The sequence below is a fragment of the Schistocerca cancellata genome, chromosome 5 (assembly GCF_023864275.1).
Source record: "Schistocerca cancellata isolate TAMUIC-IGC-003103 chromosome 5, iqSchCanc2.1, whole genome shotgun sequence".
Taxonomy (NCBI): Eukaryota; Metazoa; Arthropoda; class Insecta; order Orthoptera; family Acrididae; genus Schistocerca; species Schistocerca cancellata.
The window spans coordinates 530,644,897-530,665,802 of NC_064630.1; the positions used below are offsets into that span (position 1 = coordinate 530,644,897).

General features: G+C 43.4%; 1 protein-coding gene across 1 annotated transcript in view; it reads right to left on the minus strand.

The window, feature by feature from the left end:
• Window positions 1-20,906, minus strand: part of LOC126187702 (carboxypeptidase B-like) — a 153,742-nt gene that overhangs the window by 33,012 nt on the left and 99,824 nt on the right. The window contains exons 5-6 of the mRNA XM_049928944.1: window positions 18,159-18,316; window positions 13,451-13,547 (exon numbers count right to left, since the gene is read on the minus strand). Of these exons, the coding sequence (XP_049784901.1) occupies window positions 13,451-13,547; window positions 18,159-18,316 (255 nt within the window). The remainder of the gene's footprint in view (window positions 1-13,450; window positions 13,548-18,158; window positions 18,317-20,906) is intronic.

A 20,906-nucleotide genomic window follows, 5' to 3' on the forward strand; every position in this document is an offset into this window, starting at 1 on the left:
GTTCTCTTTACGGATGAGGCTTCATTCCAACGTGATCAAATTGTAAATTTTCACAATCAACATGTGTGGGCTGACGAGAATCCGCACGCAATTGTGAACGTTTCGGCAGGCATTGTTGGTGACGTCTTGATTGGGCCCCATGTTCTCCCACCTACGCTCAATGGAGCACGTTATCATGATTTCATACGGGATACTCTACCTGTGCTGCTAGAACATGTGTCTTTACAAGTACAACATGTGGTTCATGTACGATGGAGCTCCTGCACATTTCAGTCGAAGTGTTCGAACGCTTCTCAACAACAGATTCGGTGACCGATGGATTGGTAGAGGCGGACCAATTCCATGGCCTTCACGCTCTCCTGACCTCAACCCTCTTGACTTTCATTTATGGGGGCATTTGAAAGCTCTTGTCTACGCAACCCCGGTACCAAATGTAGAGACTCTTCGTGCTCGTATTGTGGACGGCTGTGATACAATACGCCATTCTCCAGGGCTGCATCAGCGCATTAGCGATTCCATGCGACGGAGGGTGGATGCATGTATCCTCGCTAACGGAGGACATTTTGAACATTTCCTGTAACAAATTGTTTGAAGTCACGCTGGTACTTTCTGTTGCTGTGTGTTTCCATTCCGTGATTAATGTGATTTGAAGAGAAGTAATAAAATGAGCTCTAACATGGAAAGTAAGCGTTTCCGGACACATGTCCACATAACATATTTTCTTTCTTTGTGTGTGAGGAATGTTTCCTGAAAGTTTGGCCGTACCTTTTTGTAACACCCTGTATGTGTGCAACCCGTCGATATGATGGTTCCCATGCGTGGGATAAACCCAGCCTCACCTTTTCTGTTTTGTGTTCCTTTCTAGATAAGTAATCAGTTTCAGCATGCAACACGTCACTTCCATATCGGATCGAGCTTTCCGAATCGCCGTCACGATTCACCGTCAGCATGTTACTTAGAACTACGCTGACGGAAAAAAAATTGCAGCGCCAAGAAGGAGTCGTGTGACATAAACGAAAATAGGTACGCTTATTTCCACATCTGAAATATGATGTCTATTCAGATTTCCCTCCAGTCGCATTAGACTAGCGCTAGTAGCGGTACTATGAGGATGCATATGAGGTTTGCTTAAATGTACGCTGTATTGGTCTTGAGCGTTAGTTGCCTTTGAGATTGGACGTGTCGAGTTGATGTCAGCCAATAACGCGTTTAAAGTGACAAAGACGCCATTATTAACACCTCACTGAGTTTGGACGAGATCGTGTAACAGGGCTACGAGAAGCTGGTTGCTGCTTCTGCGATACTGCAGGAAGACTCTGCAGGAAAGTAGCCACTAAACATGACCGATGGCAATCGTGGTCACAAGAAAGTACGGTCGAAAGAAGACCAGGCAACGGACGGTCACGTGGCACAACCGAGAGGGAACACCATCCTGTTCGACGCATATCTGTCGCGCATCATACTGCATCTGCAGCTGCAGTTTCAGCAGCAGCTACCACCACAGGGACACAAGGAACTGTTGCAGATCGGTTACTTCAAGGACAGTTCCGAGCCAGACCCCCTGTAGCGTGCATTCCACTAACCCCAAACCACCGCGACTTGCGACTTCAGTAGCGTCAAGCCAGAACTCATTGGAGAGCAGGGTGAAAGTCTGTTGTCTTTTGTGATGAGAGCTGCTTTTGCCTCGGTGCCAGTAATGGCCGTGTGTTGGTCAGAAGGAGGCCAATTGAGGACCAACAACCAACCTGTTTGCATGCTAGACACACTGGAACTTGGGTTGTTTGGGGGAAGAGACCAAACAGCGAGGACATCGGTCTCATCGGATAAGGGAAGGATGGGGAAAGAAGTCGGCCGTGCCCTTTCAAAGGAACCATCCCAGCATTTGCCTGGAGCGATTTAGGGAAATCACAGAAAATCTAAATCAGGATGGCCGGACGCGGGATTGAACCGTCGTCCTCCCGAATGCGAGTCCAGTGTGCTACCACTGCGCCACCTCGCTCGGTACACTGGAACTACACCTGGAGTTATGGTCTAGGGTGCGATTTCGTGTGACAGCAGCGGCACTTTCGTCGTTATCCCTCGCACCCTGTCTATAAATTTGTCCGTCAGTCTGATGATTCGGTCAGTTGTATTGCCATTCATGAACAGCATTTCAGGGGATATTTTCCAACATGCTGTACAAAACGTCGGTATGTTACCTTCGCCTGCTCGATCACCAGATCTGTCTCCAATAGAGCACATAAGGATCCTCATCGGACGACAACTGCAGCGTTATCCGGAAACAGCACTAACTGTCCCTCTATTGCCCGACCAAGTGCAGCAGGCATGGAACTCCATCCCACAAATCGACATCTGACTCCTGTACAACACAATGCATTCACGTTTGCATGCTTCCTTTCAGTATTCTGTCGATTACACCGGTTATTAATGTACCAGCATGTCGTATTTACAATTTCTTATCTCGCGCTTTCATTGACCTGTCATCTTGTCATGGTAACCACTTAAATATGTTACCTAGATAAATGTATTCCCGAAATGTCATTACTCTACATTAATCATTTTTTGGTGTTGAAATTTTTGCCGTCAGTGTATATAGCTGCTTTGCTGTCGCAGCTCGTCTGCCTAGTTCTATGGCGCATCCTGCGATGGAAACATTGTTAGTAAAAAACGGCTCGTGTTCTCAGTAGATTTTAATGATTTCGCTGGTACGCTGCTGTTCTGGGGTATTCTGCCTGCTCAACATTAACAGTCGTAGAGCAGCAATAAAGAATAACAAATAACAAAAACAATGAACGAATGCTATCGTGAACATGATAAGTTCGCAACTGCTAACTATTGCAACACCTGCGTCTGTAGTTGAGTAAATACATTAACTAGGAATGGAGAGCATTCTGAGATAAGCTTCTCATTAAAATGACTGATATCTGTTTGTGTGATTTTATCTGCTGCTTAAATATAACTGCCGACTGGTTGCGTCAGAACTCTGCAACACTGTTTCATATAACGTATAAGAAATATCACGCTTTAAACCATTCAATCATTAAAATTCTTATTCACATTTTACCTGTAGGAGTTAAGTTTTCTTATAACTAATTCTGATAAAAATAAATCCCCGCAAAGGCAATTCTGGAAAGTTACAAAATGTACAGTAAACTCGGCGCATTTTCACTCTTTCGAAATTTCAACAATTGCTGCAGCGTTGATTATTGCACGGCATACTTAACGAGAAACACAGAATGGAGTTTCAAATGTGTTTAATTTGAGAACTGACAGTCTGTCAGACTGAGACCTTTAGGAAAGGAGGAGGATGAGGTCAAGTAGTCTCGGACAAATAACATCTCCCAAAACTACATATATTTTTTTCTGAAGTCTGTATTGATACATTCACTATGATTGATTACTTAATAGAATTTTCCTCCTCTCCCCCCCCCCTCCTTCGCCCCCCCCCCCTAAGGACTAGGCCTTGACATGGCGTGGTGCTCAGTACTCAACGATCCAGACGACCAATGAGGGACAGTCTGTTTCTCATACCTGGTCGCTTGGTGACAGGAGAGAGGAATTAGTCAGTAACGTGGGAGCTGAGATGAAGAAGATCAAGGGATTCTGAGGCGAATGAAAATATGAATCTCAACGGTGAAGAAGGTGGACGAGTAAGTTTCTCCTGAAACCTCAACAGGACGGACCTCAGCGGAAGTACCAGTCCACCAAGCAAAACAAAAATCCACGTCGTGTCTGGCTTACAACAAGCGGCTACATGGTCAGTGTCTCTCTACATGCCGATAGCGGCTGCAAAAATCAGTAGCGTCTGTTAGCTAAGTGGTCAGCTACGAAAGGCGTATGTTCCCATATTGAGGGGGCTGTTAAGATTCATCTGTCCATTCGATCAAAGATGTATCATCCTACGAAGGGGCTAACACCCCATCCTCATTTAATTTCCTCCAAGACGTGATGGTAAACACTGAACGGAAAGTACTCCAGGAGCTAAACAATCCTTCGTCACTGGAAACAGTGATGCAACTAAGCCGTCTGATTGTGGAGAGCCTAGAATTTCTCGTAAAGAAGAGTCGGAGCTTCCTAGAACTTCTCGCACGGCCTAAGAAAAACCATTTGCTAGGCACACTGAATATCAACACTTTACTAAAGACTGGGAAACTTAAAGAATTGACGGACTTGTTAAACAGACGCAACATACTCATACTAACAGTTCAGGAAACCAGATACGGTGATGAGAACACATTTTAATCAGAGGGCTGCACGATCTATAATGGAAAACCGGCCGTAGAGAATAAACAGAAAATCACAATGCTTGGAACAGATTTCATGGTCAAACAGAATCTAATAGATTCCATAACAAATTTTGGGTCCCCATCGGAGCGAATATCACTTCTCTCGTTTAGATCAGCAAACAAGAGCTTTGTCATCACAAACGCACAAGCACAGACCAACAATGACGACAGAAAAAAATCCAGAAAATGTTGAACAATTTTGAGAGACATTAGAAAATAAGTCATCAAAAATACCAAAGCACGATATAAAACTACTCGTAAGAGACTTCAACTCAAAGTTCGCCAGAGAAAAGTAATATAAGGCAATAATAGGAAATTTTCCTACACAAAAGCGCACCAATAAGAATGGAGAAAGGTCTATCGTCTTCTGAAGATAATTTGACTTAAAACTTACGTCTAACTTTTTCAGAAAACTGCCAAGGAGAAAGAAGATCTGGTCTTCTCCTAATGCACATGCGGCAATAAACAAACAAAACCAAGAGAAATCATGAACGTACAGGTCTTAAGAGGGCTAGGCAGAGATTTGAACCATTTTTTAACAGAAATGAAAGCCAAATTTCAACCTAAATAAACAAACCCCAAAATTTAAAAAGTCCATAGGACACAACATTTCTGTCAGACAGCAGGTACGAATTCGTTAAAAAGCTTCGCACAAAGAAGATGGGAAACTGGGATGAAATCAGAGAAGCAATGATAGGAACGGTGAAAGAAGAGAACAACCACGAAGAAGAAGGAAACATAGGTTGTGGAATAAGATATGTGACGAAGCGATAGAGCATAGACTAACTGCTTGGAAAAAATGCAACTCCTGAAAAAAGGAAAGAGACTGGAACGCACTCACTGAGATCAGAAAATAGACATCAAAAATTATTCGAACAGAGAAACGGAAATACGACAAAAAACGATTAGAGTAAATACATACAAATTTCAGACAGAACAGCCGGCCGGAGTGGCCGAGCGGTTCTGGGCGCTCCAGTCTGGAACCGCGCGACCGCTACGGTCGCAGGTTCGAATCCTGCCTCGGGCATGGATGTGTGTGATGTCTTTAGGTTAGTTGGGTTTAAGTAGTTCTAAGTTCTAGGGGACTTATGACCACAGCAGTTGAGTCCCATAGTGCTCAGAGCCATTTGAACCTTTTTTTTTTTTTTTTTCAGACAGAACAACACTAGGAACAGCTACAAAATTTTCAGAGAAGAAATAACGGATTTCAAGCCGATGAGCCTACACTTCAAAGATGCAACAGGCAAACTGATTACCAACAACGCATACAACTGTGAGTTACAATCAAAATACTTCAAATATCTTCTAAACTGCGAGGAACTAACACAAGGACTAATTTTCAGACAACTTCAAAAGGGAAATCCACCTTCGGAACCACCGTCACTGCATCTAATTGAACAATACATTGGCCAGCTGAAAAACAACAGAGTGCCAGTTGAATTCGGGATATTAGCTGAGATGTGGAAACTCGGAGGGAGGCTGGCAGCTGAAACCATTTACGAGGTTATTAAAGTTTACTGGGATAAAGAAGGAATACCTTAATCATCCGCTGCGTAAGTAGAGTGACAGTACAAACACCAGCATTTACCGACACCAATCTCTGATCCCAGTCACATAAAAAATTATATCCAAAGCTCTACTGAATAAAATAGAAGATCAAGCAGAAAACACAATTGGCGTGTACCAATCGGGGTTCAGAAAGAATGGATCGTGCCCAGAGCAAATTTTTTACTTGAAAAATAGCCTCATGATCAGAACAATGCGAAATCTTAACAAAGTTGTTATGTACACTGATTTCAGAAAAGCCTACGAATCAGACAGACAGTATTCTAACACTGGAAGAAGGAGGTATCGACAAAACCAACAAACAATTAGTCGAACAGACTCTCACAGACAAAACTTCAAAAGTTACATTTGTAGGAGAAGTTCATAATCAACACAAGTGTTCGGCTGGGCGATGGGATCTCTCAGATTCTATTCAGTCTGGTCTAAGACAAGGTCATGAGAGACTGGGATAAAGAACTACAACAGAAAACCATCGAAGGAGTTGCTTTAGGACAAGGAAGATGAAGATATGAGGTGAAATGTCTCGCCTTTGCTGATGACATTGCAGTAATTTCTAAGGACAAAACAGATGCAAAGACAATGATAGAAACACTTCACGAAATTGCAGCTAAAACCAGATTACTACACTAACCAGCCAAAACATTATGACCACCGGCCTATTATCGATATAAACCAGTCCAGGTGACAGCAGCGTCACGTGGTGAGGAATTATTGATAGTCAGACACTGACACGATGCATTGAGTATCAATGAGCGTGCTATCCGTGTGTAAAATGGTGAAGGCGCCCTATATATCAGAGTTTGACCGATGACAGATTGTGATAGCCCAGAGGCTCAGCACGAGCATTTCGGAAACTGCACGACTTGTCGCGTGTTCGAGGAGTGCTGTGGTGAGTGTTTTCAACACGTGGCGAAACTGAGGTGAAACCACGTTCAGATGTGCTGAGGTTGGGAGGCCACCTCTCATTACAGATGTCAAACGTCGTAAGCTGGGATGACTTGTAAAACAGGACAGCGGCGAACTGTGGCGGAACTAACATCAGGCTTTAAATGCCGGACAGTGCAGGTGTGTCTGAAGATACAGCGCACCGAACACTCCTAATTAACGGCCTCCGTACCCGACGACGCATGCACGTGCCAATGTTAACAGCACGGCATCGGCAACTACGACTGAAGTGGGCACCTGATCATCGACACTGGATATTGGTGCAGTGGCAGAACGTTGCATTGCCTGATGAATCCCGATACCTTCTTCATGATGTGGATGGGTGAGCGCGAATCCGTCGTCTTCCAGGGCAACATCCCTTTGACACCTGTATTGCGGGAAGGACGCAAGCTGGTGGCGGCACAGTTATACTCTGGGGAACATTCACACGGGCATCCATCGGTCAAGCAGAGCTCGTGCAAGGCACCATGATGGCCAAGGACTATCTTACACTGTTTGTAGACCGCGTACATCCCTTCATGACGATCATGTTTCAAGAAGGCAGTGGCATTTTTCAACAAGATAATGCGCCATATTACAAAGCCAGGAGTGTGATGGAGTGGTTCGAGAAACAAAGTGGCGAGTTCAAATTGATGTACTACCCCCCACCCCCCCCCCACCCACTTGCCAGATCTGAACCCTATCTAACACATCTGAGATGTGAGTGAACGTGGAGTCAGAGCTCATACCCACCCTCCCCGAAATTTATGGGAATTGGGTGACTTGCGTGCGCATATGTGGTGCCAAATGCCTACAGCGACCTACCAAGGCCTCATTGTTTCCTTGTCAAGACGCGTCACCACTGTTATCCGTGCCAAAGGTGGACATTCAGGCTGTTATGTAGGTGGTCACAATGTTGTGGCTGATCAGTGCAATATCACATTAGAAAACGGAATACACGGAACATAAACACAACAGAGTAAAATATATACAAACACAACATGAAAACATCGAAAGAGTTGATAACTTTAAGTATTTGGGAGAACAGGTACAATCAAATGGATTAGATAACACCAGAAGTAAGGAAAGATCGAACAAAAAGGAACCAGCATACATACTCACCCAAAACCGATATAATAAAAGATCAATATCATGCCAGGGAAAGATTAAACACTATGCAACAGTAATTAAACAGGAATCACTTTACGGATCTCAATGCCTAACACTGAATAAAAGATTTGAAGAAGAAGAACTGGAAAAAAAGAAAGGAAAATACTCAGAAAAATTTTAGGATCGCAAAAGAACAAAGATAACTGGACGAAGAGGAGAAATGGTAATCTATACAGATACATTAAAACGATCGCAGACACGATCAGAAAGAGTAAATTAAACTTTCACGGCCATATTTACAGAATTAATCACAATATGGTAATGAAGAAAATTTTTAATTTTATTTCCTAATTAAAAAACACCACCGGATAGCTGGATGAAACAAGAAAGGACTTGAGAAAACCTAGCGTCTCAGAAACACCATACAGAGCAGGGGAATTTTCAGGCTACTGATCGACAGAGCAAAATTTCCTGTCCAACAACAAAATTTACAACCTAGAAGGATGATGTCAAAGGAACAGAGGCAGGCCATCAGCCAACGCAAAAAGAAATTCTCTGAAGATACAACTGGCCAAATTCTGTAATTTAAAAAAAAAAAAGAATTATAAAAAGCAATTTCATAACAGAGTACTTTTGTTGATTTTTTTATGTTTTTCCCAACCTTTCTATTTTACTTGTTTAAATTTTTGGTGTGTTGCATGAGATTGTTGTGTGTGGAAAGTCATATTTGTTACAAGTAAGTTTCAAACTAAAATAACTATAAGTTGTACACCTCAGTAATAAGTTTCCATTCGGGAATAAAATTGACTCAGCTAAGCAAAAATTCATAATAAAGTTATTACTTAAAGTTTGGACACAATAGGCTTAAACTGAGATCTTTCAGCTCTGCATGGACACAGCCAATACAAATGTGGTATAGAATCCAGATTACTTCGAAAGTCTTGAGCCGTGTTTCAGCTCCCATCGATAGAGCCGCATGGTGTAGCCTCGTGGTCTGAAGTACCTTGCCATGGTGTGCGCAGCTCCCTACCCAAGAAGTTCGAGACCTCCCTCGGGCAACGTCGTGTGTGTTGTCCTTAGCAAAAGTTAATTTAAGTTAGATTAAGTAGTGTGTAAGCCAAGGAACCGGTGACCTCACCAGTTTGGTCCCACAGGAATTTACCACCACCGCCATCATCACCATCGATAGACGCTTTTCTCTGTGATATCCCTGACTTTCTCGCCAGTGCAATGGCGTCCAGCTAGAGCCTGCAACTTGCCGTTCCGGTCTGCTTTTAGAGCGCTGTCCTCTAGTTCTCAATGTTTATTTATTTTCAAGCTGCAGCTGACCAGTGACAGGGCACCTGCCAAGCCGCTGCGGTCCGTCCGCTTTTCACACTAGCCCGTTGGAGGTCACGCACCCGCTGGACTCGAAGAGACGTGTTGCCGACTGAGGACTCAGGCCAGCTAGGTCTAAGAAATTAGCTGTTGGTTACTTGATCTGGTGCTCCGCTAGTGGCACATCAAGGACAATTAATTTGGTGAGAAACCTATCAGAAAACTCGCCTTCAGTGGTTTGGTGCTCTACAGTCAGCAACCGGTGTCCTCCTACGAGGGTAACCTTGACAAACTTTATTTGTGTTGCCAAGCTTCTGCAATGTTAGGACAGTGCGGTCTATATCTTGTGGTGTTTCTAATATTATTTGCAAAATTGCAAACGACTACCATTAGATTTGTGTTGTGTTCTGTTAACCATTTTTGGTATCGACTTTGATTTTGGCCTGCTCTTTTGTATTTCAAACATTAATAGATTTTAATTAGTAATAGCTGAGTACCCATCATTCCCCAGGTATAAATTTATTCCAATTTTCTATTAGTTCAACCCCTCCTTACCCCGTTTTCTATCCATCTGCTCCTACCCCCTCTCTCTGCCTACTTCATCCATCATCACTCTGTTCATCTGCTCCTTCCTTCCCTATCCACCTACACCTGCCCCTTTCTAAGTCCAAATCGTTCTCCTCCTCTATCTCACCCCCTCTAAACTGGTCTTCCTTCTCTTCCTATCTTTGTTCATGTCCTCCTTCCTCTCTCTGTCCACTTCTCTTCCACCCTCTCGACTTCCAAATCTTCCTCCCTCCTCTCTCTGCCCATTTCCTCTTCTTTTCTTTCTCTGCTAAGCCCCTTTTCTCCCGTCTATCTGTTCATCTTCTCCTCTTCCCTCCCTCTGTTCATCCCTGCCTTCCCCTTTCACTGTCCATCTCCTTCCGTTTCCTTTCCCTGTCCATCTCCTCCCCCCCCCCCCCCCCTACTTCTCCACGTTATCACCCGCATCCTAATACAACGTTACTGGTTATTACCCCCACAATACTTCTTTTCCAGATAGTAAGTAATATGTGTACCAAATCTGGTTCAAATGGATTCCAAGGTTTAGGAGGAGCTTTTTACCCGTTAATTTGCCCACGTACGTACATGTCATACATATTTCACATATACTGAAAATATTTATACACAGGTTCCATCCGTACTTCTTGTGAATTTCGTTCTGCAGTTCCTTTTGCAGGCAGCCTAATGAGATCATGTCTCCTAAACAATGTGTTGTACAATAATATATTTTTGCATGTACATTCATTGGTGTATGTGAATATTGTCTACAAATTGTGTTGCAAACACATTGTAAAAGTAATAAATTGAAGGGACATGCCTGACCTGGTAGTTTTACTGTATGAACAGCAAAAATGTAGTAAGCCATGATGTTTTTTTCCTTTCATCGTTTTGTAGTGGTTGTCAGCGAGAAAAGGTCTCGTAAAGGTTGGAAATTATATGTAAAGTTCGTTGCAAGTCACTAAGTGCTCTCACTTTTAAGTACAGGATGAATATATCCGGACTATTTGGGCGTCGTGAACTAAACTCCTCTTCCACCCCTAACACCCACCCCTTTGAGAGGTAGATGTTACTTACTAACATTGTGGTTTTTTTCAGACCAGTACTCATACGTTTACCAAGTTTGATTGAAACTGATCCTTTGGTTTAGAAGGAGCTGTGGAACGTAAATACATGCACTTTTATAATGTGTATGGATTATATATTAAGAACTCGGAAATTACTGAACATTAAATGTTTATGAAGTTATCTGATTTCATACCTTTATTTGTGTAACTTTGTTTCTTGTCATTTTTAATGAGACTGCCTGTTGTCATTTTAAAACCTAATTCATTCCTTATTTTATTATTAAGCCTCACGGCTATGAATTTGAGAAAATTTTATTTTGCAGTACTGGCTTTTCAAAAATAAAATGAGGTATTCCTTTGGCAGAAATATTTCTTGGTCTACCCCTTTCGTTCCCAGATCCTAGCCTTACTACCTTTCCACTTCCATTGATCACACGGTATTGTTTCCCGTTCATCACTGAACGTTCTCGGAAAAACTTGTTATTACCTAAAATAGATTTATGGCCAGCTTCTTGTTTTCCCGTAGAGCTTTAAGTCTATCACCTAAAGTACTTCTTGGAAATAAAAATTTCTCGTGCGCTTCCTTGATTGTCACTTTAAGGGGTCCGAGTATTTTTACAGTCTCAATGTTATTTTAATCCAATTTATGTCATGACATTCCATACTTGCCTATTAAAGAAACGTATGTTACACATTTAAGTTTTTATGATATCTTTTTACTCCAGAAAACACAGAATTGCTTTTCGCGATACAACACAAATGTACCACATTGATATTTTAACATTCCATTGTTTTTCCTAGGGCTACACATTGTCACAGCCCCCAATACAGAGAATAATTCTAGTTGTATCCACAGACACAATAAAAGTGTAACATTACCCACATCCATACAAAACACAACACTTCGGTATTAATTCGTGCACCGAAATACAAACTAGCAACAGGTAACGTATTACCACTCCGAAACGCACTGTTGTTTGGTGCAAAATCGTTTGAGTAGTCCTGTTCCTCCGAAGTTAATATTGCAGTGGAGCTTGAACTGCTTCTACTAGCGCTGGAAATTAGGACCAGCCCTTGTATGATACAATCCGCTGTCCGAAACTAACCGACCTTCTCTTTATACTTCCGGTGAAAATATGAGTGAAGCAACCACCATGGGCCCGTTCTGCTTTAGCCAGGTACAAGCTATCAGTGATTTTCTAAAGGACATTAAATCAAGATTAGCAGACTTTAAATCCGCCTCCTGCTGTCTATACATGCGCTGACTTCTATTCACTGAAATGAGCTAACCATACAGTATCTGATCAGAAGTATATGGACACCCACATGTTATCCAGAATTGACCACTAGATTTCACGAGAGGCGAACCCGCCAGTATAAAAGGAGATAGAAAGTATTGTGTTGTCAGTAGACAAGCGTTAGCAGCACAATGGGTCATTCATGACAGCTCAGTGGCTTCAAATAAATCCACCAGCGACATCTTAACCTTTCTGAGACCGTCCAAATTGACTATCGGTAAGGCGGAGGGTGGTTGCCAAAAATCGCATGTCAATGGAAGGAATCACTGGTGAGTTCCAGACTACTACCAGCAGTCCGGCTAGAACGAAGACTGCCGTGCATGGCGAGTTAAAAAGAATGGGGTACAATGATCGAGTAGCACGTCGTAAGCCACGCACTTCTGTAGTCAACGTTAATCGAGGCTTGAGGTGGCGTAACGAGCAACGCCAATGGACAGTTGATCACTAAAAACAAGTGATCTGGAATAATGAACCACGCTATACTTTGTGGAAATCAGCTGGAAGTATTTCGGTTTGACGAATGCTTGGAGAATGTTAACTGCCATCATGTTTAGTGCTGAGAATGAAGTGCGGAGGACGCAGTGTTAAGGTATGAAGGTGTTTATGACGGTTAGGGTGTGACACCCTTGTTGCACTTAAGAAAACAGTAAATCTGGAAGGATGTGAACACATTTTACACCGCTTGCACAATGCGTACAGTAGAGGAGCTGATTTGGGACGATGATTGTGTGTATCAGAATGATAATTCACTCTGCCATAAAGCAGCACCTGTGAGGCTTGCGAACAACAACATTTCTGAAAAGGATTGAGGTGCTCAGAGTCACGACCTGAACCCAAAAGAACACTTTTGGGATGACTTAGAATGTCGACTTCTCCCCACACGCTAGCGTCCAACATCACTACCTTCTGTGGCCTCAGATCTTGAGGAAGGATGGGATGCACTTCCTCCACAAACATTCAGATGCCTGATTGAAACAGTCCTTGGCGCAGTTCAAGCCACCGTTAAGGCAAGGTTGATTCAAATGGCTCTGAGCACTATGGGACTTAAATTCTGAGGTCATCAGTCCCCTAGAACTTAGAACTACTTAAACCTAATTAACCTAAGGACGTCACACACATCCATGCCCGAGGCAGGATTCGAACCTGCGACCGTAGCGGTCGCGCGATTCCAGACTGTAGCGCCTAGAACCGCTCGGCCACCCCGACCGGCGTTAAGGCAAGGGATGGACACTAACATGTGTTCTGAGACTTTTGATCAAATAGTGTACGTCTAACTCAAGTGGGCACTTCCCAAAAGGATGCATTGTGTGACAGGATGTAGTAACACGTTAGTACTCACCTCCCCAGTGGAAGTCATAATTCCTGTTTGCATCGACTCCCATACAGTCAGGGTCGTCACTGCCTTGGTATGAACGTGTCTTCCGCCACAGACGATCCTAAGGACAAAAATACAGATTCAATAGGATTCAGGACATTAGATAGGAAAATATACAGTCATAACGTATATGTCAGTGTCCGCTCCGCATCATCCCTTCCCGAGTTAGTCTCTGTGGTGACAGCTTTTCAATGCAATAGATATACTCTTTTCTCCAGTTGATTCTGCTTCTCTGCACTACATATACTTCTTTCCATTCTCCATTCGTTGTAGGACGCCTCGCCCCTCACTGGAAACTTCGTTATCAGAGTGTTGAAGACGATAAAGCACAATGTTTTTTATTTCACTCACGAGTGCAGATTAAACAGACAAGAAAAAATTTGTTGTAATACACTGCCTGACTATAAGTAGTCGTATGTAGTTGGAAAAGGCCAGGTGATACGGTAGATTTCTGTTAGATTACATCATGGTCAGACAGAGATTCGGAGATCAGATGCTGGATTGTAATGCATACCCAGGAGCAGATATAAATTCAGGTCACAATGTAGCAATGATGAAGAATAGGTTGAAGTTTAAGAGATTGGCCAGGAAGATTCAATACGCAAAGAAGCGGCATGAGGTACTAAGTAATGACGAGATATGCCTGAAGCTCCCTAAGGCTGTAGATACAGCAATAAAGAATAGCTCAGTAGGCAGTACAGTTGAAGGGGAATGGACATCTCTAAACAGGGCAATCACAGATCTTGGAAACAAAAACATAGGTATAAAGAAGGTAACTGCGAAGAAACCACGAGTAACAGAATAAATACTTCAGCTGATCGAGGAAAGAAGGAAATACAAAATTGTTCACGGAAATTCAGGAACACAGAAATTAAAGTTGCTAAGGAATGAGATAAATAAGAAATGCAGGGAAGATAAGACGAAATTGCTGCATGAAAAATGTGAAAAAATCGAAAAAGGAATTACTGTCGGAAGGTCTCACTCAGCTTATAGTAACGTCAAAACGACCTTCGGTGAAAATTAAAAGCAAGGTTGGTAACGTTAAGAGTGCAATGGGAATTCCACTGTTAAGTGCAAAGGAGAGAGCTGATAGATGGAAAGATTACATTGAAGGCCGCTATGAGGGGGACGATTTGTCTGATGTGATAGAAGAAGCCACAGGAACCGGTTTAGAAGAGATAGGGGAGCCAGTATAGAATCAGAATTTAAGAGAGCTTAGGAGTACTTAAGATCAAATAGGGCAGAAGGGATAGATAATATTCCAACAGAATTTCTAAAATCGTTAGGGGAAGTCGCAACAAAACGACTATTCACGTTGGTGTGTAGAATGCGACATACCAGCTGTCTTTCGGAAAAACATCTTCCACGCAAAATTCCGAAGACTGCAAGAGCTGACAAGTGCGAGAATTATCGCACAAGCAGCTTAACAGCTCATCCATCCAAGTTGCTGACAAGAATAATATACAGAAGAATGGAAAAGAAAAGTGAGGATGTGTTAGACGACGATGAGTTTGGTTTTAGGAAAGGTAAAGGCATCAGAGGTGCAATTCTGACTAAGCGGTTGCTAATGGAAGCAAGACTAAAGAAAAATCAAGAGACGTTCATAGGATTTGTCGATCTGAAAAAGCGTTCGACTAGGATGGACGTCTGAACTGGTCCAACTCATGTACTACTGGGGACAGTACTGGCCACGCAAGTACCTCAATATCAAGAAGCCATTTGTGGGCGAACACTGTCCTGTTGAAAAATGGCGCCACGATCCTGTGACTTGCGGGGTAATGCCTGAGCATGCAAGATGTCAATAACGCACTGTTGTTGTCAGAGTTCCATCAATCACTACAAGCCGTTATCTGAAGTCATATCTGACAGCCCCCAACAGCATGACGCAGGGATTAACACCGCTGGTAAACATAGGAAGAATGGGACCTTTCTCTAGGTCGCCACCATCCGAGTTAGTGCAGAATCATAATTCACCAATGAACGCAATGTGGCACTGTTCATCACAAGTCCGTACTTACCAGCCACAGCAAAACTTCAAATGCGCCCATTTGTGTTGTCGCCGTAATTGCCGCCTATGCATGGGACTGCAACTGGCTGTTCGACTGCTGCTAGTCTCCGACTTATGTTCCGGGATGATATAGGATGTTCAAGGCACTTCATTTCTTGTTCTTGGATGGCACGTACAGATTGGAAATGGTTACTGTGTGTTTGGTGCGCAATGGTGATCCTCGCTTCTTGTGATCGGACTTGGTCAGCTGCAGTTTTGACAAAGTATATGTTTGCCCTGACATTCCAATGCAATCCAACATCGCTATATTCGAATGCAACACAAATCTTGATATCGCACGATTCGACCAGCCATCCAAATAGATACCCACAATGAGGCCCTTTTCAAACTTTGTCGGGTGCTGGTAATTCTGTCTTAAATGAGTAAGTGGCAAATCCGTATCACTCAACATCTGACGCTGCTCAGATCCCTTATATAACCTTCCATGACTAATAATAACGAAAGGCAGGCAGTTTTCATTTTTCAGTTTTATGAAGTTCTCCAGAGTGTCTCTTCCCTAACTGTATTTTCTCATATATCACTTAATTTTTCAGTTTTATGAAGTTCTCCGGCGTGTCTCTTCTCTGCCTGTGTTTTCTCATATCTCTACCATGCCAGGAGGGCAGATCATGCTGACTGATTTTTATCTTCATTTTTATTATGTTTGATATTCAACATCCTATATTCCCAAAACCATCTTTCCTAAACGTGGACAATTGCTAGATTATATGAATGTGGGTGTAATAGCAAACGCATGCACATAGGTAAATTCAGGTGGACCGTCTTGGTTCAGCTTTGTAGCAGGGCCAGGAAACGGCTGTTGAGTTTAATTTTTCGAATCTGATTTGGGGCGTCAGTCTGGCAGAACCTCTGTCTCCGCAGATGTTCTTAACGCACGACCTATCACTTGCTTCACTGAGGCCCAGGTGATGTTGAACCAGGGGAAAATTTTGAGCGAAGAAACCAGGCGTTGTGTCTTCTGTCTTCTAACTGGAGGAGTCGCCTGGTACCATTGAAAAACGCGTCGACTGATAAATTCTCCTCCTCCAGGTTCATTTCTGTCTCTGTCCCCGGAGTCGAGGCAGGCTGGATTTTAAACAAAGTACCAGTCGCTGCGCTGGGTTCTGGTGAGTATGATGTACGACTTCTTTGTGGACTCGGAAGGTGATTTTGGATGAGAGTTAGTTCAGATTTTTGTGTTAGGCACTTTCTACAATTTTTAGTCATTTGTCAGAAGCATTTTGGGGTTCTCACTAGTGATAGTGTTGCTATCTTTTAACTAGAGTCACATAGGGCCGACTTCGTTCTTCATCCAGTCACGATTCACCTCATGCATGATGATCCCGATTAACGTTCGCCCGTCCTTTTGATAAGAGCCGCAGGCAAGTTTTGATGAGCCATCCTTTACTAGGAATGGAGAACTCTGCCTTCGGTTGTTCTTTGAATGTTTGAATGTTTGTGTATGAGCGTCAATGTCGAGTTGCTTAGTTCACCTAGTCCTTGTCGAATAATGATGGATGAGACTATTAAAAACAGTTTTTTCTTACAGGACCATATTGTTAGGATTACGTGTTAAGCTGAGAAGTATGCTCCATTTTGTGAATACATGTCAATCTGAAATGAACTAAGTTCATTTAAATGCTCCCCAGCCTGTCATTTTACCTCCCATGTTCATTAACCTCATTTACCCTGTAAGAGAAGGATCCTAGGAGGCGTCTGGTGAAATTTATTCCCTGAGCGATTGATCTTAAGTCCTACAGTTAAATTTCCATTGCGTGGTTTCTTTGTGACAGAAATCAGTTGACAGTAACGTGACTTACCACATCTTGGTATTCAGTAGTAGATGAGTTTTGCTATTTGGTCATCATAAGAACTGATGATGGCCGAAGTAGGGAGGATATAAAATTTAGATTGGCAATGGAAAGAAAATTGTTTCTCAAGAAGAGAAATTTGGTAAATCGAATACAGACTTAACTGTTAGGAAGTCTTTTCTGAAGGTATTTATCTGGAGTGTCAATGTATGGAAGTGAACTAAAGACGATAAAGAGTTTAGATAAGGAGAGAACAGAATGTTTTGAAATATGGTGATACAGAAGATTTCTGGAGATTAAATGGGTAGATCACGTAACTAATGTGGAGGTCCTGAATAGATTTGGCGAGAAAAGAAACTTATGACACAGCTTGACTAAAACAAGGGATCAGTTGATAGGACACATTTGAGACATCAAGGGATCACCAGTTCAGTATTGGAGGGAAGTGTGAAAGGCAAGACCAAGAGAAGGACCAAGAGATGGACACAGTAAGCAGACTCAGAAGGATGCAGGAAGCAGTGGTTATTCTGAGATGAATGGGCTTGCACAGTGTAGGGCAGCGTAGAGAGGTGCGTCAAACAAGTTTTCTGGCTGAAAACAACAACAACAACGACAACAACAAACAGTTGGCCGCTTGTAACAACACTAATAAATTCTGCTGGTAATTCTACCTGTCATAGAGTATTGCAACTCTAAGCATTTATTTACCTCCCCATGGTGTATACATATGTTAAGGTAAATAGACACCAATCATGTCTTCTGGGTAATTCACCATTTTTGTCACTCAAGAGAGATACTGGGGGCGGGCACTCACGGTATTGTGGGTGTAGTCGTAGCCGTCCGGGTTGAGCACGGGCAGCAGGTACCAGTCGGCGGCTTGTAGCAGCGACGCGGAGGCCGTGCTGTTCTCCACCAGCTGCTGCAGCGTGTACAGGGCCACGCACGGCGCCAGCCACTCGCGCGCGTGGATCGCTGAAAGGCCCAAAAACCACAGGCTGCAGCCACCCGCCCATCGGGTCTCACCAGTAACAAAGCCAAGTATCAGACGGTTGCCATATTCCTTGACTTCCGGAAAGCGTTTGACTCGGTGCCCCACTGCAGACTCCTAACTAAGGTACCAGCATATGGGATTGGTTCCCAAGTATGTGAGTGGCTCGAAGACTTCTTAATTAACAGAACCCAGTACGTTGTCCTCGATGGTGAGTGTTCATCGGAGGTGAGGGTATCATCTGGAGTGCCCCAGGGAAGTGTGGTAGGTGCGCTGTTGTTTTCTATCTACATAAATGATCTTTTGGATAGGGTGGATAGCAATATGCGGCTGTTTGCTGAGGATGCTGTGGTGTACGGGAAGTTGTCGTCGTTGAGTGACTGTAGGAGGATACAAGATGACTTGGGCAGGATTTGTGATTGGTGTAAAGAATGGCAGCTAACTCTAAATATAGATAAATCTAAATTAATGCAGATGAATAGGAAAAAGAATCCCGTAATGTCTGAATACTCCATTAGTAGTGTAGCGCTTGACACAGTCACGTCGATTAAATATTTGGGCGTAACATTGCAGAGCGATATGAAGTGGGACAAGCATGGCAGTTGTGGGAAAGGTAGATAGTCGTCTTCGGTTCATTGGTAGAATTTTGGGAAGATGTAGTTCATCTGTAAAGGAGGCCGCTTATAAAACACTAATATGGCCTATTCCTGAGTACTGCTCGAGTGTTTGGGATCCCTATCATGTCGAATTGAGGAAGGACATAGAAGCAATTCAGAGGCAGGCTCCTAGATTTGTTACTGGTAGGCTTGCTCATCACGCAAGTGTTACGGAAATGCTTCAGGAACTCGGGTGGGAGTCTCTAGAGGAAAGGAGGCGTTCTTTTCGTGAATCGCTACTGAGGAAATTTAGAAAATCAGCATTTGAGGCTGACAGCAGTGCAATTTTACTGCCGCCAACTTACATTCCGCGGAAAGACCACAGAGATAAGATAAGATAGATTGGGGCTCGTGGAGAGGCATATAGGCAGTCATTTTTCCCTCGTTCTGTTTGGGAGTCGAGCAGGGAGAGAAGATTCTAGTTATGGTACGAGGTACCCTCCGCCACGCACCGTATGGTGGATTGCGGAGTATGTATGTAGATGTAGATGTAGAAAGGGACATTCAGTAGAGAGGGACATTCAGTAAGTAATGCAATACATTGTTTCATCGGCCAATTTCGGTCGAAAAATGCAGAATTTGATGTGGGACGTTGTGGAATATTCCCGCTTTAGCCCCAACAGTTTCATAAGCTCCAATAGGTGGCGGCAGTGTGCGTAGCCTGTAACGAAGGTGCGTTCCAATCCCAGAGCTGTCATTGAGTTTCTTTTGGTGGAAAACTGGAGCATCGCAGATATTCATAGACGCTTGCAGGATGTCTTCGTAGACCTTGCAGCGTACAAAAGCACTGTGAATCGTTGGGCGAGGCACCTATCATAATCGCAACAATGTCGCGCAAACCTGTCGTATCTCCCGCTTTCCTACAATTCGCATACAGCTGTGACTCCTGCAATGTTGGAACGTACCATAAAAACATAGAATGAAGGCTTTCACGACCGGATGACATGGCTGCTGGTAAACCGTTTGGGATGTGAAGTCGTGGTCCAAAAAACTCTTCTGTTCCTGACGTTTCGTCCAGAACTGCGCTGGACATCCTCAGAGGTGTTTCTCCGCTGAGTCTTGCCGACTCACCGGAGAAGCGCCTCTGTGGATGTCGGGCGCAGTCCTGGACGAAACGTCATGAACAGAATTTCTTCGACCACGACCTCACATCCCGAAAGGTTTACTTGCAGCCATGCCATAAAAATGCAAATGGCCTAGTTCATGACAACGCAAGGTCTCACACAAGTCTGCGCATCAGAGAGCGACTCCCAAAGCTTCGTTGGAGGTTCTTCGTCAGCCACCCTACAGCCCGGGTCTCGCACCCTCCATCTGTTTGGACCAATGAAGGATGCAAGCCGCGGGAAGCAGTACGTGGATGATGGGGAGTAACTGATGCAGCAAGACGTTGGCCCTGACATCGACCAGTAGAGTCGTACCATAGGCCCTCCCAGTATGGTGGCGCAATGCCATCGCATTGAATGGATATTATGTCGAAAAATAGGGTCTTGTATTCAAAAGAGAAGAGAATAATATGGTGTACTGGAATCCTGAATAAAACCAACCCGCGTTCAGAAAGAGAGTGTTGCATTTCTTATTGAACAACCCTCGTGTTTTGTCCATACTGTTTACAAAAAGGAGTTGAGCTTTAATACGAGTATCTCGTAGGCGACCTGATCGTTAGAATCAGAGCAGTAAAGCCACGATAATGAATTTCAAACGTTTGCTGAGTGATAGGTGAAGAGCAGCAGGTAGCAAGGAAAGCTTTCTATTAGTCAATTTGTGAAAATTTTTTACAAGCGAAGAACGTCCGAAGTCGCCACGCTGTACCACGTCTCAAGGGAGTCGCGGAACAATGGTCATAGAATAAGGGACATGCTGACCGCAACCAGCAGTAGTTTAGGGGAGAATGAAGATTGAAAACTGATGGTATAAAGTC